The sequence below is a fragment of the Microtus pennsylvanicus genome, chromosome 2, assembly GCF_037038515.1.
Source record: "Microtus pennsylvanicus isolate mMicPen1 chromosome 2, mMicPen1.hap1, whole genome shotgun sequence".
Lineage (NCBI taxonomy): Eukaryota > Metazoa > Chordata > Mammalia > Rodentia > Cricetidae > Microtus > Microtus pennsylvanicus.
In genome coordinates this window covers 9,989,835-10,014,500 of record NC_134580.1, presented here as the reverse complement: position 1 = coordinate 10,014,500, position 24,666 = coordinate 9,989,835, and the positions used below count along the sequence as shown (strand labels likewise).

Here is a 24,666-nt window from a genome sequence, read left to right as displayed (position 1 = left end):
TTTAAATCACACTAAATATTGTCAAAATTCAATTAATCTACATCCATGATTTTGGCATGAACCTTTGATACAACAGAGATGCCTATGATCCTTAGTGCACAGAAACAGTGTGTAAAGTAGTGTCAAGACACCTTGGTGACAGGCACTTGATAAGATGCCCTCACTCAATGACATCACTACCAAAATATTTGTCCACTGGTGACTCTGGGAATGAGCTCGGGGATGTGGGATCAGAGCAAATCTCCAAGCTCAGAGAGTGTTAAAGAGTCGTGAGGGTTTCCCCTTTCCAGAGTCTTCCCTCTCTTGGCTGCTGGGAAGTCATCTGCTGCCCCAAGGCTTCCATGCTGCAGGAATGTCTGTGCTTGCCTGGAGAGCTCGGCAATGGAACCAAACTAGGTGAGCATAGAAAGAGGATAAAAATCTAAATAAGAGCCACCGTCCAATATGAAGCTGTCTCAGCATTGCTCTGACACCTAGGCAAGCCACTGCCGTCTTCCTTAATTAGTGATTGATGTTGGGGGGCAAACACATTGTGGGTGGCAATACCCGTGGACTGCGCCAAGAATTCAAGCAGAGAAAGACACTGGGAACAAGCCAGAAAGCAACAGTTTCCATCACTGCTGTGTCAGCTTCTGCCACCAGGATACCGCCCAGTTTGAGTTCCTGTCCTGACTTCTTCCCATCATGGGCCTTGGCAGGGATGTGTAAGCTAAACAACCCTTTTCTCCACAATTGCTTTTGGTCACGGTGTTCATCACAGCAACAGAAACCCTACCTAAGACATTATCAGAAAGATACAAGCAGCTAATTACGACTGTTGTTTTAGACTTGGCCACTCAAGTAATCATGGCAAATTACAATGCAGTTGAAAACAAAAAAAAAATTCAGAGCCATAAGTGAGGCCCCACACCTATTGCCTGCGTAATGCTCTACAGATGCCCACAGCCCACTCCCCCCATCGATAAAGCACCCAGGGTCAGCTGCTGAGAGCAGAAGATCTCCACTAACCTTGGCTCCAGGATGACTCTCGTCCCTCACTGGCTTTAAACCCCCATGGCAGGTCTCCTTCGAGATCCTGCAGACAGATGTCACCAGGCAACAGACACCACACTAGGTGCCAGTGTTGCATTGGAATAAAGCAAGGCTGCCTGCAAGGACGAAAGCAGCCAGGAGACCACCATCATAAAGTGCAGCTAGGAAATCCACTCAAATTGTGAGAGGCAACAAGGGAAGAGTTTTCATTTGAGATGGGGACATAGGACCCACTCATGCTGGATTTATGAAAATCTTCCTTCAATCACACTGACTTTGGGAGTTATCTGTAGCCACACATTCTTTGTGATGTTCTGAGAACTCTGATTAAATCAGAAGACAGGCACTAATATCATCATGGACCCCTCAGAGCAGACAGTGTGTAGAGGGCACCCATGCACAGCTCTGCAGCTCATGAAGCCTGAGGTCAGAGACTGGGAGGGAAGCAATGTCCCTTGTGCCTCTTAAGTGCCCTCTGCTAGACCTTGACTGCCTACCTATTGGTGCCCTCCTCCCTGGCCACCCTCACCTCCCAGCCATGCTATAGTAAGCTTCTATTACTCTGAACCTTTCCATCATCAGAAAGTCCTGAGAGAGGCATGAGAAATGTACCCATGACTGTGGCGAGTCCCAAGTTTATTCTCTCTCCTCCAATCCATGGAAACAAGGTTGGTCCCTGTTGTGAGACCAAGCATTCTCTTATCATCACAGTCACGAATGTGTTCTTTTCCTTGGAAGTGGGCACCCAGCTGAAGCCACATCAGCAACCTTCATTCTTGGTCTACTCTTATCTCACCCAGGCCAGACGTGCTATCGAGCATAACAGCTCCTGGCCATGGGGCATCAGTAGGGTGGTGCCTGGCAGGCATCACGCCTGCTGGGTTGTTTTATCATGAGAGACCACAACCAGAAATTTTTCTTTCACTTTCAGGCACTGGGGATATAGAGCCTAGATCTAGTCTGTTTGTGTCTCACACAGGAAGCCGGTGACTGGTTCCACATAGCTAAGGACAGCTGGGACCCATCACCCCTTGGTTAGGGAAGATTCCTAGGTGAGTTTGTGGATCCTTGTCCCCACATATTTATCCTTTCAAGTGCTCTGGAGGAGGAGGGTTATAGCCCCATTTTATGGCTGAACTCAACAAGGTTGGACAATGGTTCAGGTCGCAGACCCAGCAGCAGCATGGCTGGACCTGCAGTCAGACGAGGTCTGTCTACTTCTCTCTTTTCTTCTGCCCTCATCCCAGGAGAGGGTGTGGGATGCCTCTGATGGGATCCCCACACTGCTTGGGCCCTGACAATCCTTGCAGGTCAGCCTGAGACATGATCAGGGACCCTAGAGGGAAGGTAGCCATTTTTCATGGTCTGTCATTTTAAATAGATAAAAAACAAGAGGAAATTGGAAGAGTTTGGGGGACACAGGGAGAGCAACCTGTGCTGCATGGACAAACAACACTTGTTGGGGTGCTGTTCTTGGTTCAATGAGAATGAGGTTTTAGTAAGATGTACAGGAGGACTAAGGGGTGCTGGCTCATGTGGTCCTTGTTGACTATGCTATGTCAGGAACTGTGGAGAAACTGAGGCATAGCAGAGAGTGACCTGTGTAGAGTACCTGGATGGAGAGTGACCAGGTGGGTGAGAGGCTCACTCCTTGTCATCAGCTGCCCTCTGCTAGGCTGTGGGGGACAGAGGAGGAAGCCAAGGCTGTCCTGTGTGTGCAGGTGTGGAAGGGACTCGGGAAAGGGGACTGAGAGTGGACTCAGTGCAGAATCCCAGGATCATGGCACCCCAGCCTAACACTAGGTGCAGATTGTGCGGCAGAGTGGGCTCTAATAGAGCAGAGGGACCCAGAATGTTGAATCCACAGGATTTCTATTCGGTTCCGAGTCAGGGCTGTTGTTTCCCTCACCTCTCTGCTCTGCGTGCTGTGTGACATGGGGTTTGTCACACTTCTCCATGTCCCTGTTTTAATCCTCTGATAGAGGGAGCTGGATTGCCTGCCCCACTGAGTCCCGCAGGCTTCTCTCCATCTATGGTTGCTGCAAGGCTGAGCACTGGTAGAGAGGAAAAAAGAGACACAGGTCCCTAAGCTGTCAGAAGCATGAAGGGGAGGAGGACGATTGGGGTGGACATGTCACTGGTTGGAAGGCAGGGAGGGGGCTACAGAGAGAGGGGAACAGGGACACAAATAGCACATACATTAAAGGTCATTGGAAGCGTAGAGTTTGAAATCTTGCACGAAGCCTTAGAGAATCTGGGGTTCTGAGTGTTCAGGCCCCTGCCACCTCCGGGTCTCCATGCATGTGCCTTCACTATAGTTGCCCTTGGACTTGATGGATGCCCCTCTGTCTACCTGACATACATAGAAAGGCAACCTTACCCCAATCCTCAGTGGTGATGGTCCTAAGTTATATCTACTGTCTGCATGAGAAGCCTCCGCTGGCCTCAAACTGTCAACCCCCACCCTGCCTCAGCCTCTCCACATGCAGTCAGATCTGCTGTTTCAGGCTCCTGTGCACTAGGAGTCCAGGGGGAATATCTGCCCTCATACACTGCCTGTGGGAGTGTGGGTTCTCACACATTATGTCTACAACAATAAGCTTCAGGTTATGAAAAGATTAAAGATAGATACTACATGATCCAGGCATTTTGCTTCTAGGAATACCTTACAGAAAATAATCCCAGTGCAGACGTTTCTCACAAGAGAATAGCCTTCCACTGCTGTTCACATGATTAGAAACGACCTAAGGTTGAACACTTAGGAAGAGGGCAGAGGAATAGATGGGCCAGGGCAGGAACTGACAGGACTCCAGCCCTGGGGGATGCAGGATCCTGCAGAAACAAAGAGCGTATGGGCTCGAGGAGCTGCCTGTAGCATACAAGAATTTAAGGTGTCACAGGGAACCTGCCCTGGTTTGAGTGAGAAGGCTCTCACAGTCACATGGGACATAAAGGAAGTGCTACTGTGTGTTTAAGGGTGTGGGGAGTGATACCTAAAAAGGGAGGTGCCAATCAGGTTCAATCTGCGGTATAGCATTATTGGGAAATATGGCAGACTGTTGTCAGCAACGTTTAGGATCTTCAGTTAGCTTTACAATAGGCTCATGAGTGTCCTCGTCTCAAAGAGGATGTTGGTCACCTAATGAGGTTGTATTAGCAGCCCTGGGTATCACAGATATACAGAAAACATCTGTTATTACCTTCAGTTCCCATATGTGCCCACCTAGGACTTCACAGAGTATCTCTTTACACACACACACACACACATATATGTATGTATGTATGTATGTATGTATGTATGTATATCTTGTATATAGATTGTATATTGTTTTCCTTCATGGCTATGTCCGTAGCTGGTGACATTCTTCACGGACAATACAGCACATGAGGCTCTGACGTGGCAAGGGAATGGGGAGATGGTAGACCAGATGCCCGACATCTCTAAGCAGCAGTGTGGGGCCCACAGGAGGAGAAACTCTGGCTGCCAGTTGTTTGGTCCTTTACCCCCACTCTGGTGTAACCTCTGGGCATCTGTCCCCTCCCATCTGACTTCCCTCAGCTGTCCCCATGGCATCTTACAGTTGTCTTTCTCCTCCCTCCAGCCTGGACACGTGAAGAGCTCTGAGAAGAACCTGTCTGAAGTCCCAGAGCTGGTGCTGAGGAACAGACGCAGTCATGGCATCTGGTAGCCAACTACCTTTTTTCTTTCCTTCTCCATCTCACAAAAGTTCCAATGGGGGAAGGAAATGCTGCACCTTTTACTTGTCCAAACCAGGTTCTTTTTGTCTTCGTGATTTGCCTGTGTTGGTGCTTGTGTGTATTACTGTGCTGGCTGTTCCTACTAAAGATACCCCAGAAGGTCAAGCATTTGAATACTTGGTTCTCAATTAGTGTTGCCATTTAGGCAGTTACAGAACTTACAGGACATGGAGCCTTCCTGAAGGAAGTCCATCCCTGAGGGTGGGCCCTTAGAATTTATAAACCACTTTATTGAAGTACGCATGCTTTAATTTCAGCACTGGGGAAGGTGAGGTAGGAGGATCTCTGTGAATTTGATTATAGTCTAATATACATATTGAGTTCTAGGTCAGTCAGAGCTTCATGATGAGATTTTATCTCAACAATAATATAAAATAAGGCTACAAAAATAAAATAGAATCCATAACCTTGCAACTTCCAGTATATTCTGCACTTCTTGGGTGCAGTAGAGATGTGATCTCTCAGCTCCCAACACCTGTTTCGGTCCCTTCACTGCCACTATGGACATCTAACCCTGTGGAGCTGGAGGCCAAATGAGTTTCATGAGAGTAGTCGTGGTGTTTATGACAACAGAGAAGCAATCATCCAGATTTCTCACCAGAGAGTGGGTTCCTTCTGTGAAGAACCTGGTTACAAGCACGTGTACGTGTGTGTGTGTGTCTGTGTTTGTGTGCATGTGTGCCTGTGTTTGTGCATGTGTGTGTGTATGTGAAGTATATATAGCAAATAGTTGCTGTATATGTATAGAAAGAGAGTGAAGATAGAGGAATATACATATATGCAAGAAATGTGGGAGTCTTTGGAACACTGGACTAGACATGCAGTTGAACACTGTAAGCAAAGACCAAAAGGTCAGTGGGGCAGGATCCTGCAAGGCAGTCCTGCTGAAAGCAACGCAGAAGTGGGGATTCTGGTTCATGTGGTTTCAGAGAGATGCAAGGACTTTATTGGAAATTGGGATAGAGGCCATTTTTGTAATATCTTGGAAATAACCTAGGTGTTATCTGTCCATATTCTGAGAACTTACAAAGAGCTAAATTAAAAAGCAATCGATAATTTCTTTGTGGGGTAAGGTCAATATGCTATAATATTGAGACTGTGGAATGGTTATTCATGCTGACTCTGTATGGAGGTCAACATTGAAAGAGCAGGGGGGCTGTAATAAATGATAAGTGTTTGACATTTTGTATTTGGAGAGAAAAGGACGCTAGGAAGCTCAGTGTGGAGCCATGGTTGTGACTGCCAAGGACACAGGGACACTGAGGGGCACTCTGGGAAGGCTCCTGCTCTCGGGGAAGTCTGGGAGGGTGCATTCCAGGCAAGGTGCTAGCCAAATAAGTTTCAGTCTGGAGTTTCAGCTATGGCCCAGAAAAGAGAAAGCCCAACACTTGCTTCCTCCTGGAAAAACACTGCTTCACTGTACAAAGCTGCTGCTGGTGTGTTTGATGGGACAATGGTCCCCCCAAGCTGGCTGCCGTACCTAGTAGTACAGCTAGTAGTAGTTAGTGGGTACTGGCTGTGGAGTCATGAATGATGCAAGAGTCGACTTGCCCTGGATGATTTCTTCATGGTGTCAGAGTGCCCTGAGCCAGGAACCAACCTGAGTCCCTCCATGTTCAGTAGACACAGATGTTGATTCCATATCTCTTTAACATTCTATACTGACACGATGAGCTAGTGGAGAGCTCACGCGTGGATGCACAGTCACATCTGAAGGCGCTGCTACCACAGATTTTGATGTATTAGAAGCTGGTGGTGGGGGCAAAAAGGAAGTCAACAAGAGCTCTGTCAATTCCCTCAGCAATGGAAGCCCATATCTATAATGAACATTTGGAAATTTAGTCCCAATGAGGATCCTCTTGTTGGTATGCAGAGGGATAAGGGTCACTACATCTGCACATGGTGTCTCCTCTGTATGCATAGACATAGACAGAGAGGTGGGTGGACACAGAGACAACCGTGTGAACATATGATAGATAATGAAATGAAAGAGAGATGACAGAGAACAGACCTCGGGTATCTCACTGTCATGAGGACACCAGTCCCACTGAGTAGCTCTCTATATTTAGAGCATCATTTGGTCTTCATTACTTTACTTCCTTAAAGGTTCTGTATCCAAGCAACAGTTGCTGAGCCTAAGAGCTTTTACATATGAATTGAGGGGACATAATTGAACCTACAACCCAGGAGACCCCATTAGAACCTGAAGAAAAATGCTCGGGAACATGGTATCTCACCGCGTGCTGCCACTTGCCCTTTAACCTCTTCCTTTCTGACCTCTAACCTCACTCTTTTTCTTGGTATACAGTGCCGCTAAGCATAGTGGACAGAATAACTACCTTCATCACTAACGAAGTGGGCAGAGATGACCTGAAGGTCTTGATAACTGAAGATGGAGTCTGGAAGGCGTTTGTGGCAGAAGCTGCGTTGTCAAGGTAACCTACGTGATGCACCCAGCACTACCCACCAGAACATGAGGATGAGGGTTTTCCTGGGCAGGCATACCAACTCTAGGCAGTTCCAGGGGTGGGGTTGTGGACATTCCTTCTCAACAATCCAGGGGGATGTTTCCACTATTTTATCCCTGGTGGACACCTCTTCAGGTTGGCTGAAGATGGTACTCAAGGTACCGGGACCAATTCTGCCATCTACTAGTTCTGTGACCTTGGCAAGTTAGTTAGCCACTTCCTGAGTTTCCCCACCATGAGACTGAGTGTGAGAAAATAAGATCATGTGTGTGCAGCTCTCAGCATGTGGCCAGTACACAGTGGGTGTCCCTGAAATTATCACTGAGAGCTACTTTGGAAATGGGAAGAGGCCAGGGCCAGGAGTCTCCTATAGGACTGAAAAATCAAGAACTAACTGTGAGACATGTGAGAAGAATGTAGACATGGTTAGCTGTGTCCCCAGTTCTGTCTCAGTCACTTTCCTCCCGTGTGAGGAGCTGTGACAACAGCAGGGTCCTCTGTGAACTGAGGAGGCCGAGAGCCCACAGTGCAGCTGCACAGAGCTGGGTTGACCCTGACTGTCCTTACTGAGATCTGGAGCCCAGCTGTGTTCAGTAGGAATAAAAGTGCAGGCTGATAGGACAGGATGACAGCCTGGGATGAGCAGCAGGTCAGGGACGGGAAACCAGTGCCAGCATCCTTTCCCAAAACCCACAGAGACCAAGACCAGTATCTCGTCCATGGTTCAGGAAAGACTTAGAGTGACCCTAGAATGGAGGTGCAGGTAGAAGGCAAGGACAGCAGGGCTGGAAGGATGGAGGAATTGGAGGCACAGAGAAGAGGCCTAGCAGGGGACATGCAAGATGGAGAAGAGTGGTTATCACCTTGGCCCTGACCTCATGCCTTATGTGTGTGCAGCATTGTGTTTGGACACACCCTAAATGTGCTGTGTGTGCCCAGAAGTTCTCAGGTGTTATTTCAGACTCTATCCTGTTCTACACAGGGCTTCCTAATATCAAAAAGGGAGTGTGGCTAGAGACAAGAGTCCACAGGCAACGTGGTTGGAGGACAGTTTGTAGAACCTGACAGTCTGAGGAGATCACATGTCACCATCTCTGAGGACAATATTTCCCTTATTGCCTTGTCCAGCTTCAGTCGATGTCCAGCCTGGCTGGCACTATTAGTTATCCCTAGGCCCCTTGCATCTTTGCACATGGTCTTGCTGTGTTCAAATGAGACACTGTCACTAGCTGTGATGTCTGTTAGCAAGGTGACCTCTGTTCGCAGGACTCTGACTAGACCTGGTCTAGAGTGAGTGAGGCGTGGGAGTCAGTGTGGAGCCAGAGTTAATGGCAGCTGTCCTGTCTCAGTCACCTCAGGCAGCCACTTGACCTTGTGAGATCCAGTCAAGGGGGGAAAGGAATTTGTCAGTCTGCAGAGATCAGGCAAAAGGATTGGTAATGTCTCTTGTTGCTCTGAAGGTTTGTTTTGGGTTTAATTTTAAATTCTCAGAAATAGCTAAATGACAAAGTCTGAGGAAAGAGTCTCTCAGTGAGCCTTCTTTGTATATTCGATACCAGTCCTTAATGAAGGACTACTCTAATCCCAACAAGATTGTGATTTGCAAAAACCACACATAGAACTCACGTATAAGATAGTTGTGACATAGTAACAGTTAACCATGGAGCACAGAGGGTTAAAATAGCCAATGGAAATATCCAGCAGACAGAAAAAAGAGATTCAAGCTTGAAGTTTTTTCTCCTTTGTGTGGAGTGTTGACCTGCACTGAGTGTGTGACAAATCACATGACTACTGCACACCAGGAAATCACATGACTACTGCACACCAAAATAACACATGACCACTGCCCACCAGGTAATAACATGACCACTGCACACCAGGAAATCACATGACCACTGTACACCAGGAAATCACATGACACTGTACAACAAAAAATCACATGACTACTGCACACCAGGAAATCACATGACCACTACAAACCAGGAAGCCCACCCTAGGAAAGAATCTTCATCCTGAAGCAGGTCCAAGAATCCAGGAGGACACTGCTCAGGACTGTTGCCCTAAAGGACAGAGGTGGAGTCACTCTGTACACACAGGTAGCTGGGGACCTGCAGACACATGTCAGGAGGGCAGGCCAGCAGATCCTTTACAGGGACATCAACAACAGATCAATTCCAGTGACACAGGCCTCAGGGGAATCTTCCTAAGATCAGTGCTTTGTTTCCTCCAGTTCCTCTGCAGGTCAGAATTAACACCAAAGTTCCCACCTCTTTCACTTTGAGCATTTTTATAGGAAATTCTTGGGAACAGATGCATCTCAGACCCTGCATTTTCCACACTTTGAAACACCTGCAGATATTTAGTGAAGTATATTACAGATGGAACCTGAATCTGCCTGAATGCTGACAGTGTACAGGAGATGGAGGAGTCTTGTGTAATTCTTTATAATCAGTTGTGCTGTCGCTGTGTATTGTCCCATGAGGACAGATGTGGAGTTTTGAGACATTAGGTTTGGAATTCATTCAGAATGAGGAATCCACACTTGGCTTGCCCTGTGAATGGTCCATCGCAGACCCTCCAGGCAAGCACAGGCATTCTTCTCAGCTGGACACTGCATGGGCTTAGATGACTTCAGGGCAACCAGGAACAGAGAGGAGACTCTGGGGAAAGGGGAATTCAAAACAACACACACAGTTCTATGAGTTAAAGAGTAATTACTCTAAGCCCACATGTGGCACTCATCTACAAGGCTCCCAAAGACAGTGATGGCATTGACTTGACTTGAGTGAAGTCATTTTATCAGTACCTCTAATTTTGTCAAGTGTCCTGACTTCATACACGGACCCTGTGTATTAAGGCCCTGGGTGTCTATACAGTACCAAATGTTCAGGGTAGAGTGCAGATCACAGATTTCTGCTACGTTACTCCTGCTGGGTTTGTAGGATGAAAGTGAGGTTGGAACAAGGCTTTAACATTCAAAAAGTTACTATTTTATTCATAAACTTTATCTCTTCTCTCACAGCGAGGAGGAAGCTGACCTGCATTTTGCACTGAAGGAGCATTTAGCCCAGGAGCCCACAGATGAAAATGATGAAACAGAAAAGAGGCAGCAGAAAGAGAATTTTCTGAAAGAATTTCCTGAGTTGAAAAGGAAACTTGAAGAAAGCATCAGGAATTTCCGAGACCTGGCTGACCATTGTGACCAGGTGCATAGGGGCTACACCTTCTGCAATGTGGTGTCCGACATCACCAGCATCGTCGCTACAATCGCTGGATTACTTGTGGCAACCTTGACAGAAGGGGCCTCTCTGATGATCACAGCAGCAGGTCTAGGAGCAGCAGTAGTTGCAATTGGTGTCACCACTACCATTGTGGAAGAATCCATCAGAGGGGCAGATGAAAGTGAAGCCAGGTCCCTGGTTCAAGCCAGCAAAAACATCCTGAACACAATATACAAGATCATGCCTTTGATTGTAATCATACATGAGAGTGCAGGTGTGCAATTATTCTGTGCATGGGGGACGCTCAGGGAACATATCCAAGCCATCAGAGCAGGAGAAACCATGCAATTCAAAACCACTGCAAAAATAGAGTCACCAGAAGAGCTACTGGCATTGGCTAAATATCTAGAAGAGAAGTTGCGCGAATTTGAGCAGCTCCACAAGGATCTGCAGTCGGTCTAGCCTCAGTGATCCCTCCACCAAGCAGTTAAGAGTTCAGGGGAAATGACATGTAAAGGGGTGGGGACAAGGGTGGGACATACCGTTACAAAGAAAATAACGCATGATCAAATCTATGGAACTGAGGGTTGAGTGGTTTCTATTTCTCTGGCTGAGCAAAGCAAGGTCAATGTAGATAGTCAGTGCTTTAAGAGGTAAGAACAGAAGACTAACATAAGGGGCCAGAATGCCTAGAGAATGGGACTAGCAGTGCTATACAGAGTCTGATATGGAGAGCAGTACACGAACGAGTCATGAGAACCTAGGAAACCTGGATGGCTGAAGATGGGAGAAAGCCAGAGTGGGTGCTGAAGCCAGAGCAGGGGAACACATCCCGTTCCCTGAGGGCAGGGTCCCTATGACCTCTAGGTGATTCTTCCCAGCATCAGCAGGATCAACTCACCCTTGTGTCTTCTAGGAAGTAATGTCTGGATAGTGATAATGATGGTGATGATGATGGGGATGTAGATGATGTTGAGGATGGTGGTGGTGACAGCAGAAAAGATGGAGTTCTTGAGAAGTAGTCAGTCCTCCAGGGGGACAGGGTCACCAGAGAGACCAATGACATCAAAGTGAATGTCTATGCTGTGCTGTGTCATTATTGGGTCTTTGGAGATAGAGAGTCAAGGCAGACGTACATGAGATATCAAACAAAGTATTGTTTGGGGTCAACATGTTTGTGACAAAAGCCTCAGTCTGTGACCCTCAGCTTCCTCTCATTCTGTGGGGAGGTGTGATGGCCAACATAGTGTCTAGATAACCTGGATTTTGTCCTCTTGTCTTCTACAATTTGTGTTCAATAAATATTAACTGTGGTCTAGAAAATGGAGTATATAGCAGTCAATGACAGCAGAAGAAGGTGGTATAGGAACAAAGACAAAGGCGGTCAGGATAAATCAGACTGATCTGAGGTAGGAAGATATGGGCAAACACCAGGCTGAGGAAGGTAGGAAGGCTGGTGGGCTGCCACAGCTCTCAGAGGGAGGAGTGGTGAGCAGGATAATCCTGGCATTAACCAGAGTCAGGAAGTGTCTGTTCTAGTCTCAGCTAATGCCACCAATGTCAGGCTTGGTTCCTGCACTGGCAGCACTTGGGGCTTCTCACAAACACCTACAGTCCACTGCAACGGCAGGGGCCCGCGCAGGCAGAGCAGGTTGGGGTTTCAGGTGGTGACTCTTGATGGTTGGACTTAAAACAGCTGAAGTCAGGCCAAGATGGACCCCTGCACTGACACATTGAGCCTGTGTAATGGTGGCTCACTGGCTCCTCTAGACACAGGACTTCTCACTTCCCTACACCACAGGACAACAATGTCATGGTGTTTGAAGTGTCCTGAAGCATCTCAAAGTCTCAAGGATGAGAATCACATGAAATCCTTGAGAGCTTAAGGATTTCACTTCTTCTGGGGAAACAGACTGGTTCAGAATGGGCTGTCGGTATGGCATGAAATTGCCTTTTCTGTGTTCGTGGTCTGGGGGGTTTGTCTGTTTTAGTTCCTCAGATCATTACACCAGTCATGATGTCACTGTTCATATGGAAGATTCCTGTCTCCTTTAGGGTCTCTACACAAAGGGAGGCTACTTGAAAGGTCGATGCTCTCTGATACAGGTAACAACATGCCTGGTCCCGTTGTTCTGAGACAACCCTCTTCTCTAGAGGTCTGAATAGGGTACTGTTGAATTACGAGCGGCGGGGCTGCGTCCCCAGCACCCGGCCGCCCACACGGCTAGCTTTACCTGAAATAATTACACCAAAACTGTATTCTTTTAAACACCGCGTGGCCCATTTCTATCTAGCCTCTTCTAGGCTAGCTCTCGCACCTGGACTAGCCCATCTCTAATAATCTGCTGTAGCCCACGAGCTGGCTTACCAGGAATGATCTTATCCTGCCTCTGTCTGGAGTGGGAGAATCATGGCGACTGACTGACTCAGCTTCTTTCTCCCAGAATCCTATTCTGTTTACTCCGCCTACCTATGTTTTAACCTATGAGGGCCAGCCAAGCAGTTTCTTTATTGCTTAACCAATGAAATCAACAGATTGATATATGAGACTCCCACATCACTTCCCCTTTTTCTGTTTAAACAAAAAAAAAGGAAGGCTTTAACTTTAACCTAGTAAAATTACATATAGCAAAACAGTTATCAAGCAAGAATTACAGTTACAATATTTATATCTATTTTATCTTTTATCATAACTAAGGAAAACTATAACTATTTCTTTATTCTTCAACTCCATCAAAGACTCCAGAAGGATATAATACTACCTAAGTAAACAAGAAATAATAAAACTCTAGAAATGACAGAGATGTCTCGCTGCCTGGACTGTCACCCAAAGTTCTTTTGTACCGTTGGGGCATCCATCTTCAGCCTTCAGGCCCATAGTATCCAGCAGACATTTTCATCATGCAGGAAATTCCAAAGACAGTTCAGTCACTTTCTGCTGTATCCTGCAGAATGTTTCACAGACTCTTTCATGAGTCAGGAACCCCAAAAGACCATCTCACCTTTAGGCAAGTTCAGCAGTCCTCTCTCTGCGGGTTCTTTGTGTCCAGTTCATGCATCAGTCCAGGCAAGAGCAGTTTCTTGCCCAAATGGCTATCAAACTCCATAAGGATCCTCTTCGATGCCCATCTTCCTCTCCAAGTAGATTGGTGCTGCCAGGACCAGAGTGTCTCATTGTCATGAAAAGTCCTAAGTTATTAAAATATTTTAAATGCCATATTCTGCAGCCTTTGAGAGATATGAAGAATGCCTATCTGAAATATATCTATATTTATATGCCTATATATATATATGCCTATCTCTATATATCTAGAAAATCTAACTAACATGACTACAAGCTTTACTATTATCGATGATTATCCATTAACAACCTATATTTCTTAATTATACAGTACATTTTTACATGAACTACACAATCACAATACATTAATAAAGATCAAGAAATACATATACATATAACAAAATTGACCTTAAATCTCTATCAATAAAGCAAAATCTATACTAATGCAAATTATTCGTATCTATATCATATTCCCCTTTAAATGTAAAAGAACATTTATAAACAATATTTTGGGAACATGGGCGCAGTTTTTTCTCTCCAAACTGCTTCTTGCTGAATGGGGGCGCTGTTAAATCAGATCATTTAGGGTGTAACCTGTGTGCCAGGTTTATCTCAGTTGGCAGTTGAGTGAAGTAATTTTTTGAGGGTGTTCACAGGAACTTTTCAGGAGGTCATGGTCTATTATACCATATCGGGATAGATGCAATCCACAGGATCTGGTCCTCTGTTAAAACAAAACAAGACCCTCTCCGAAGCATCATATCCTTAGACCCAAATTTTGAAATCGTAATACCCTTATGATATCTGTTCTGGTTCCATTTGGCAGTCCATATAATGAAATGTCTGTCTGTACTTAGCTCCTTTACAGTCAAAAATTTTAAAGAAAACACAATGTACATAATCCAGACTCTCTGTGAATTTTCTATTATTTTTGTTTTTTTATTCGAGACAGGGTTTCTCTGTGCTTTTGGAGCCTGTCCTGGAACTAGCTCTTGTAGACCAGGCTGGTCTTGAACTCACAGAGATCCGCCTGCCTCTGCCTCCTGAGTGCTGGGATTAAAGGCGTGCACTAACACTGCCCGGCCTGAATTTTGCATTTTTACGTGGCTTATTTTTCTTTATTTCTTTTAATCTCTTAACTATCTGTACTCTGTCTCTTTAAAGACTTTACCTTTTTTTTAAAAAACCATTAATTTTATTCTCTATATTCTTTTTCTTCTCTCTCTCAAGCCTACGTACATTCATCCAACAGTGTGGTCTTTTATGTCTGAATCTGTTTTATTGTGAATCTGTAACATTTTTTTTACAATCCAGGAGCATTTCTTAAAATGTTAAGCATTTTTTTCTTAAAAACTTAAGTTGCACCATGTACAGGTAATACGGTACCGCCTGTGTCCTGCCCAGTTGAAACCTTAACTGCGCTGTTTTTACGGTACTTACGGTAGTTCCTGCCTGAGGTCAGCACAGTTCAGCATGGAGCAGCTGCTCCTGCCTCAGATCCATTTGGTGCCCCTGAGCTGCGCACAGTTCCAGGCACACAGCAAGTCCACATTGGAGCCGCACTCAGCAGTTTAATTCTGAGACTGAGCGTGCAGCACAGAAACTCTTTTCATCCATGTTACAGCCAAATCTGACACGCAGAGCACTGCGCAGTCTGAAAACACGTATGGCGGCGGGAATCTGCCGTGCCCTTCCGCCTGCCTAAGCCTGATTCGGCCATCTGCCCAGGTGCAGTTGGGGAGTGATGAGCCATCAGAATGGTCTCAGAGCACTCTCCTTCCAATCCCAAGCAGGAACACAAACATCCAGTCCCCTAAAATCCATTGAAATGCTTTAAAGCCAGAGTTCATGCTGGCAGCACAGCCATAAGAAGCTGCGGTTTAAAATGATGCAGCGTTTTTTCTGCTGCTGTTGCTGAATCAGGAAATCTCTCTACAGCACGCCACCAACAAACAGCAAAAAATTGTGTTAAATTCTCTCTCCCTTATTTTTAAGCCTTCTCGGGTTTTTTAAGTGGATTTAGTCCACCAGATTGGGCGCCATCTGGTGAATTATGAGCGGAGGGGCTGCGTCCCCAGCACCCGGCCGCCCACACGGCTAGATTTACCCGAAATAATTACACCAAAACTGTATTCTAAACACTGCTTGGCCCATTTCTATCTAGCCTCTTCTAGGCTAGCTCTCGCACCTGGACTAGCCCATTTCTAATAATCTGCTGTAGCCCATGAGCTGGCTTACCAGGAATGATCTTAACCTGCATCTGCCTGGAGGGGAAGAATCATGGCGACTGACTGACTCAGCTTCTTTCTCCCAGAATCTGTTCTGTTTACTCCGCCTACCTATGCTTTAACCTATGAGGGCCAGCCAAGCAGTTTCTTTATTGCTTAACCAATGAAATCAACAGATTGATATACGACACTCCCACATCAGCGTAGGGTAACCTTGGTGGCCTGCCTCCTTTGTGCTGCTCCCCCCCCCCCCTGCAAATGGGAAGGTTAATATTTATACAGCATAGAAATGTGTTACTTTCAATTCGATTCAGATCACATTTCATTGGCTGAAGTTTCCTCGAGACAACTCTGAGCTGGCAAATGTTTGCAATACTGTCTTGTGATGTCACTGTTCATGTGAACAGTTTCCTGGAAGATCTTCAAGATCTCCAGGTGCGATGAGATCTGCTCGTGTTGTTGGAGTTAGAGATGGCAGGATGGGGTTGTCTTGACCCCTGACTTAAAAGTCAGTAGCCCCATCCTGACTGTTAAAAGTCTATGAATGTTCCAACCCATTCCCCACCATGTTTGGCCTGTGGCTCAGGATACATTTACATGGTCCTGACTCTCACTGTGGTTTCCTCTACTAAGCTAAAGTCATGCTGATGAAAAGGCAGAATCAAGAGTAAGAGGAGCCTTATCTGGAAAGCTCAGCACAGCTGAGGAAAGAGGTTCCCTGCCTCAACTTCCAGGAGTAGGTCAGGGCAGACACCCTCAGAGATCCCTGAAAGCATCTACCCAGGGGACAGTCATCCAAGAAGGCAGGAAGGGCTAGGTCCAAGGCAGGTTCAGAGCTGACCAAGAGAGCCTTCCTCCATCTCAGCGCTGAGGATTCAGGGTGTTGCATGCTTGGGAAGTGGGCATGTCCACAGCCCTATAGGAGCATGGAAGACTGAGACCCACAGTGCAGATGCTGCTAGGCAAGTGTGGAGTCACCCAAGATTCCATCTCATTATCCCATTTGCCCGTTCTCCCAGCTCTGTTTGGCACATGGTCCTCATGTCCAAGGGTCTGAAGAGGGCCATGGGAGCATACAGTAGGTGACAATCAGTGTTCAGTAGGTCAACCCACCAGATGAATGACTCTCATGGGGAGTCCTACCTGGGAAGGCCACGGAGTCATTGAATGTATGCGACCAGTTGCTTCTGTCTGTAATTTCTCTCTTGTACCACTTTCTTTCTTCCCTAAGAACTTCATTCCTTCCCTGAGAACTAGAAGGGTGTTTTCTCTCTGGTTGTGTGTTTCTCTCATGTGTATATTCCATATATTGGACACACGTACAGCTGTGGATGGTCAGGATGATGATTTCTGCATAACCTGAGATGATTTTGATAAATAGAAACAATGCTAAGATATTTTACATTGTTCAGACTGACATAGGAAAGTAACTGTATTTTCAATCACAAGAACAGCTAATTTTAGACTTCAGAACAAATTCAAAGCAACTTGTTGCCCCTGGCGATAAATACACAAGGGGAATTCCCAGGTGTTTATTACTGATTCAGGTCAGACTTGAAGCAACTTTGGTAGCCGATAGTAATGGACCTCATGGACATACTCCCTACCACGCAATTTTCAGCTAACTGGTTATTCTTTAAGTCCTGAATTTCAATGACACTTTCTGTCTGGGACCCTCACCAATGTAGAGCCATGTACATAGCCATGCGTTCCACACTGGACAGTTAATGTGACCTCCCTAGCCTAAGAGAAACTCTGACTTATCTTGTGTTATGAGAATGAGTCTGGCCCTGGAGAGGTAACGTATAATTTTTCAGAATTTGGATTGAGGAAAGGCTATGTAGAGCTACATAGAGAGCTGTAGAAAACTATGTAGAAGAGCAAGAGATATTTTCAGAGAGGATTTTTTTCAAGAGAAGTAAAAGAGAAAGATACCATCAGAAAGCATTTTTTCTTATTCCGTGCCCACCCCCTTCCCGACAGGAAATTTTGGAAGTTGCTTGATTGCACTTCCTGCTTACTCTAGTAGAACTGCAATTTATACAATGTTGTTCCTACCAATCCAAGAGAATTGGGGAATCCCTCCATTTTCTTGTATCCTCTTCAATTTCTTTCTTCAAAGCCTTAAACTTCTTGTCAAATAGATCTTTCACTTCCTTGGTTGAGTTACCCCAAGGTACTTTATGCTATTTGTGGCTATCATGAAAAGTCATGTTTCTCTGATTTCACTCTTCTTCTTTGTTGTTTGTGTATAGGATTTTTTGGAGTTGATCTTGTATCCTGCCACATTACTAAAGGTATAGTAAAAATTCTAACAAGGTAATCTATAAATTCAATGCAATCCCCATCATCACAGCTACATAGAGAGCTGTGGAAAACTATGTAGAAGAACAAGAGAGATTTTCAGAGAAGATTTTTTTCCAAGAGAAGTAAAAGAGAAAGATACCATCAGAAAGCATTTTCTTTCTTATTTCCCACCTCAGATAGATAAGAATATTTTCTAAGACATCACTGAATTCAGGTCTGTTTTTGCATATCCTGGTTCTGACTGGAGGCCGGCTCCCCCTGGTAGCAATGGGGGTCCTACAGCCTGTGAGACAGGAAGAACTGTGAGGCAGGAAGAAAGAGAAAGGGACAGCCATCCATCCTGACTCACCTATGTCTTTAACAAGAGCCCCCAGAACTCCTTTAGCAAGTTTCCCTTCATTTCTGCCCATGTCACACAGTCACTGTAAGTTTTAACACATCCCACAACTAGGGCTATGGATGCCCAGTGTCCAACAGGAGAGGCAGGCATGGGGAGATCAGAGGAGTGGATTCTGTGCAGGTGGATGCGCATTAGGGTCCTCGGGAGCCACTGGGCTGCTGTGATGAGGCAGTGAGCAGAGTTCTGAGTAGCTCTGTTTTTAATCCAACCTGCTTCTCTGTCTTTTGATTGGGGAATTGAGACTGTTTGTATTCAGGGATAGTAATTACTGATAGTATGAATTCCTATCATTCTCCTGACTTAGGAATGTTTGATATTTTCCTAGTTCTCATCTACTTAACCAGGATTCTAGTGTGATTTATTCTCTCCTGCAGACTCTTGGAGATATTGACCTTTCTCCTCACTCTGAAAGAATCCTTCCAACATCCATTACAAACCTGGCTGTAATCATGAATTCTCTTAGCCTGCCTTGATCATGATAGGTTTCACTTTTTCTTTGCATCGCGGCAGTAATTTGTCTAAAATTTTGTCTAAAATGGCTCCCTTAATTAAGGTATCTTCTTCCTTGTTCCCATATCCACCCTTCCTCCATCTCAACCACCCCACTCCCCCAAGCTCTCCCCAATCCTCCCCTTCTCCCTTCTCTCTCCCCATCTTCCCTTCCCCCCCACCCCACCGCGAGGAGTGCGTCCACCCACGGAGACAGTGGGGCTGATCTAATGGGAGTTCACCAAGACCAGCTGGACTGGGGCTGAACAAGCATGTGATCAAACCGGACTCTCTGAACGTGGCTGACAATGGGGTCTGACCGAGAAGCCAATGACAATGGCACTGGGATTTGATTCTACTGCATGTACTGGCTTTTTGGGATCCTAGTCTGTTTGGATCCACACCTTCCTAGACCTGGATGGAGAGGGGAGGACCTTGGACTTCCCACTGGGCAGGGCACCCTGTCTTATCTTAGGACTGGAGAGGGAGGGGGAGTAGGAGGAGTGGGAGGGAAATAGGAGGAGAGGAGGAGGTGGAAATTTTTAATAAATAAATAAATTTTTTAAAAAAAGAAATATTGTCTATGGATCTGGGCTACTGTGCTAGGGCTCATGGCACTGAGAGAAGAGAAAGAAGCCCTGAGTCAGCACACCAGCTCGGTCCTGCTGTGTAAAGACAACTTCTTCTGGGGCATCAAGAAGGTCCTGCCAGAGACAGGAGCCGTGCCCGGTGGAGCAAGTTTATCAGGATCACCAGCCCATGACATGGAGACTTAGTACTAGCTATAGATGTCAGCTCTTCATTTAGGTTTGTTTCTACCCAGCTTTCTTTTAACCTAATTTATCCTATTTCTGTCTAACTGCCTTTTTGCTCAGGCCTTTCTACCTTTCTTTCATTCTGTATGTCTTACTTTCTTGCTTCCTCCATGTCTAGCTGGTTGGTCCCTCCCTGGCTGGCTGGAGCCAGGTGTCTTCCTCACTTCCTCCTTCTTTTTTTTTTCTGCCTCAAGCCTAGATTTCTCCCTCCTCTTATTCCCTCTGCCTGCCAGCCCCACCCATTCCTTCTTTTCCTAGCTATTGGATGTTCAGCTTTTTATTGGACCAATAGGCACCTTAGGCAGGCAACGTAGAAGAGAAACACATCTTTACATAATTGAACAAATGCCATCCTCTGAACCTTCCCAACCTCGTACGTGTGCATGACATGAGCATTTATCTCGGGAAGTCATGTCGCACAGTTAGGTTCTGATAGTCTCAAATGTTACATTTATCTCCATAGGTCATGTCGGCACAGTTAGCTTCTCATAGTCCCAAATGTTACATTTATCTCGGGAAGTCATGTCGGCACAGTTAACTTCTCATAGTCCCAAATGTTCTGAGGTCCCTCTTGCTGGAGAGGAAGAATGAGTGTTAGTCTTTGCCAAGTAGGGCTTTACCTCCTGCTCTTCGTCCACAGAAAGGGTGTCCATGGATACTCCGGACACAACTGGCCCTCACTTCCTGCAGCACACATCTAGACTCTCCTTCAAGCGTCCCCTGTCAAGCCCTGGTCCTGACAGGTTCTCTCTACCAGCCTGGTGCATCAGTGGATCTCACGTGAGTCTTCACTTTCACCGAGAATAACCACACAGGATGACTGGGAGTGTCCTTAGCCTATGGACATGAGACACTGACTCCACAGACACCTGCTGCTTCTGTCATGTGGGGAGGGAGGAGGGAGGCCAGGCTGTGACAAGAACTTCCTGCCAGGACACCACAGCTTCCTTTTTTCCCTTACCCACAGCTGCCCTGGCCATTCCCAGGATAGTCCATGTGCAGCTGGTCTTGATGTACCTCAGTAGGAGAGTGGCGGTGAGAGCCACAGATGCCTGGCCACCCTGTGTGGAAGCCATACTCCTCCAGGTTGCCCTTCCTTCTGGACTTCGTGTTTCCCAGACATTAGTTTCCAGACCTGGGAACAATAACACAGTGACCAAGGGACCCAGTTGTGACTAGTCAGACATAAGGAAGGCTGATAGTACAGGCTCTTGCTACAGACACTAATGTGACAAGATGGCTGCTGTCCCTACCTCGTGTGCCCTGTTTTATAGACTACAGGACCCCAGAGGCTGTCAGGAAGAAGACTGGCATTTGGGGTGATCTTATACTTGGGTGAAATGTCTACACTCTCAGTTTCCTGTGTCACTCTGTGCTGGTGGCCAAGCCCAGTGGTAAAGCCCTTGTTCAGTGCATAGGTCCAGGGCTGACACCTAGTACCACAAAAGAAATGAAAGGAAAAGAGAGAGGAAAGGTCAGCTGTCCTTCATGTTTCCCTTGAGCCCTCCCACACACTTAATCAGCTACACAAAGAACCCCTTAGCACTGGCACACTATGCACTATGGATGTGAGCCAAGAGGAAGTGTGGGTGGCTCCAGCCCTTTCCTCTTCATAGACAGCTGAAGCCCAGGCTGGGAGCCTCCCTTCCCTAGCTGTGCACAAGCTCTTCAGAGGAACAAATAGAGGCTCTCAGCAAGTCTTGATTCCCAGTGTCTATGGGAAATCTTACTAGGGTAAGGAGACAGAGGCTCAAAACAGCATAAACCTAAGAATTTTTGTCAGCTGTCAGGGTCACATTCAAGCCCATGTACACTGGACAGACGGTCTCCTGCTACCTCAGCCCCTCCCTTCACTCCATTCCCTCCATTAAACCCCTGACCCCAAGCAGTCCCCAGAACTCCAGGCCTGTGCTGAGTCTCCTTCACAGGAAATGTCACCCAGTGCCACGTGGTGCCTAGAACCGCCTCGTTCCATGTGAACAGAACTGCTGTTCTCTGGACTCTGGAGACATTCATTGGACAGGACCCCCACGCCCAAGCAGTCCGCAGAACTCCAGGCCTGTGCTGAGTCTCCTTCACAGGAAATGTCACCCAGTCCCACGTGGTGCCAGGACCAACCAGGACCGCCTCATTTCATGTGCCCAGACTGCTGTTCTCTGGACTCTGGAGACATTCATTGGACATCGAATCACTAGCTTCTGAGGAATCAGCCCCATTCCAGGAAACAGTGTGGATTAAAAAAATAAGAGTTTCCAGGAATTTCTTCTGTTACAGACACACAGGTAATCAATCTCCTCTCCCCTGGCCTGCCTGCGGTCTGGCCTTTGACCTTGGGATGCCAAGGCTCATAGGTGTGAAGATGTGTTTGTGCGGCTTCTCCCTCCATGCCCCACACTGTGCCCTGTCCACCCAAACACAGGACAGCCTGTCTTCCTTCTCCACCCCTCACAGGCTGTGCAGAGTCTGGGGAGGCCCAGAGGGAGGCGGGCTTGTCAACCACCTGCTCAGCCTGCTTCACTGAATCCTCAACAAGACTCAGATTCCCATGGAGCCTCACACAGATGCGCGCTCAGAGATACAGTGAGAGGCACAACTCCTAGGCACCTTGAATCTCCTCAGTCAATATTCGTCCCATTTGGTCTTGGCAGCAATAACCACTCTGGGCAAACCTCAGGGTACCAAGGACTCATAAACTTCAGTATGTACAGGTGGACCCTCAAGAGCCACCTTCTCCTGGGAGACTGCGGGCCAGGTCTTAGGCAGACTTCAGCAGAGCCCCGGGGCCTTGATAACCTCATCTGAGGGTTCCCACATTTTGTTATGCTTATGACGGAGGGAGAGAGGGACAACCAGAGCCCAGCATGGCTGCATGTCTACCTGGTGTCCTGGACTGATGTCTGATTTGATCATCTTTCTCTTCGAGAGCTGCTGCAAGGATGATCAGGTAGGGAGTTTAAGAGATCCCCAACTTGCTGAAAAATCTTCCCATGGTTGAGCCGGAAGGGAACACAGCTGTCCTTCCCATGTGCATATCAGGACCCCAATAAGCAGCTGCCTGCTGGTTCAACCCAGCAACCAAAAGTGAAAGTCCCACCTTCCCCAGCAAGGTCAGACCCAGACAATAAAATGGCCACTTGTGGGGAAGCAGCCACAATCCCAACATCCTTGCTTACCCAGGGAAAGGAACGAACTAACTGCACATCCCAAGTCCCTCTCAGTCCATGACACTTTGCTAGGGAGTTCTCTGTGGACTTAGGAAGACCTGCCACCAGAGACCTTAATGCAATGGGAAGCAGCCCCGCTATGGCTCTGGGAGGCAGAGAGTGAACACCAGCACCACCAAGTGGAGCCCAAAGGGGTCAGCAGCCAAGGCACAGGGCCATCATGGTCACCACTGCACAGGCCACAGCCTGGAGAGGACAGAGCTCAGACAAGGTGGAGACTGCACTGGCTGCCTCAGAACAGAGGCTACCTCCCTGCTGACCTTCCTTTCTCCAGGTTCCATGCAGGGAGCAGGTATTGTCCAACAGAGCATGTGACAGGGGACTTCTGGAGTCACACAGGCATCGACACAGGCAAACCTGCCAGGACCACAAAGCACATGGAAGGAAACTGGATCCCATGCTGACGTCCCTGGGTGACTGTGTGGGACTGGAAGGGTCCTGACACTCAGCCTGGCTTCCACACTCATCCTCGGGACAACACTAATTGTCTTTTCTCACATAGAGCATCTGGCTTGAATTATGTGGGAACTTAATGACAAATTAGAGCTTAGTTGGCTGGAGAGATGGCTCAGAGGTTAAGAGCATTGCCTGCTCTTCCAAAGGTCCTGAGTTCAATTCCCAGCAACCACATGGTGGGTTACAACCATCTGTAATGAGGTCTGGTGCCCTCTTCTGGCCTGCAGGGATACACACAGACAGAATATTGTATACATAATAAATAAAAAATAAATAATTAAAAAAAGAATATTGTATACATAATAAATATTTAAAATAAATTAGAACTCAGTGTAAGACAATACAATTGAACCCATGAACATAGTATTTCCTGATGGAGCATAGATAACTCTGCCCTCTGTGAGATGCACACCGTGCTCACAATAGTCGGGAGCTTCAGACTCGTTTGCTGAGTGGACACAGCAGCCTTGCGATCCCGGTTAAACAGGATTAGAAACTGATTCAGAGGCTGGTGTTCACCTTGAAGACTCTCCTGAGTACTGAGGGAGCTGCCAGTGAGTGGTAGAGAGAGGATGAGACCTCAAGTTCTGAAGATCCCCACATAGATGGAGAAGAGGGGTTGGGGGTCAGGGACCGGGATGGGGATCTAGCACAGCCGGCAGCTCCGCATCGTGGGCCACCACAGTACTCAGTCACCAAGGAGGGTCACTGTTGTGCCGCAGCATGGCCTTGAAATCTGTGACACTTAACTTTGGTAACCAGGGGGAAGGCTTGCCCTGCTTCCTGCTCCCTGCAGCCTGGCGTTTGTCCGTCACCTCCTAAGAAAGGAGCAGTCAAGGCCACCCTCTCTGCATATTTCTTTGGTCCCATACCACCTTCTCCAGCAGCAAGTGTTTTATATTCATTTTCCCAGTCAGTGGCTGTGTATTGAACCTGAGTCCATGGAACAGAAGGCAGAGCCAGTTGACCTGAGACATCATGTTGGCCAGTTCTGCTGCAGAGAACCATTTCTTCAATATAACCGTACAGGATCTTTTTTTAACACATTATATTACACTTGTTTACGTGTGGGTATGTAAACACATTATATTACATTTGTGTGTGTGTGTGTGTGTGTGTGTGTGTGTGTGTGTGTGTGTGTAGGAAGGAACACATATGGAGATGCTGAGACAACTCAAGCCAGGTCCTCCTGCCACCATGAGATTT

General features: G+C 46.8%; 1 protein-coding gene across 1 annotated transcript; it reads left to right on the top strand.

Annotated features, from left to right (window-relative positions):
* Nucleotides 1-2,004: 2,004 nt before the first annotated feature.
* On the top strand, nucleotides 2,005-10,992 carry LOC142843125 (apolipoprotein L3-like). The gene is made up of 4 exons (XM_075960005.1): nucleotides 2,005-2,084; nucleotides 4,635-4,717; nucleotides 7,100-7,226; nucleotides 10,282-10,992. Exons 2-4 carry the CDS (start codon nucleotides 4,708-4,710, stop codon nucleotides 10,940-10,942), a joined length of 798 nt encoding a protein of 265 aa, XP_075816120.1. The 5' UTR covers nucleotides 2,005-2,084; nucleotides 4,635-4,707; the 3' UTR covers nucleotides 10,943-10,992.
* Nucleotides 10,993-24,666: the final 13,674 nt, after the last annotated feature.

Bases quoted from the DNA above. Each gene is read 5' to 3' on its own strand.
- LOC142843125 (XM_075960005.1), top strand. The intron at 7,227-10,281 runs GTAACCTACGTG...CTTCTCTCACAG, and splicing joins GCAGAAGCTGCGTTGTCAAG to CGAGGAGGAAGCTGACCTGC.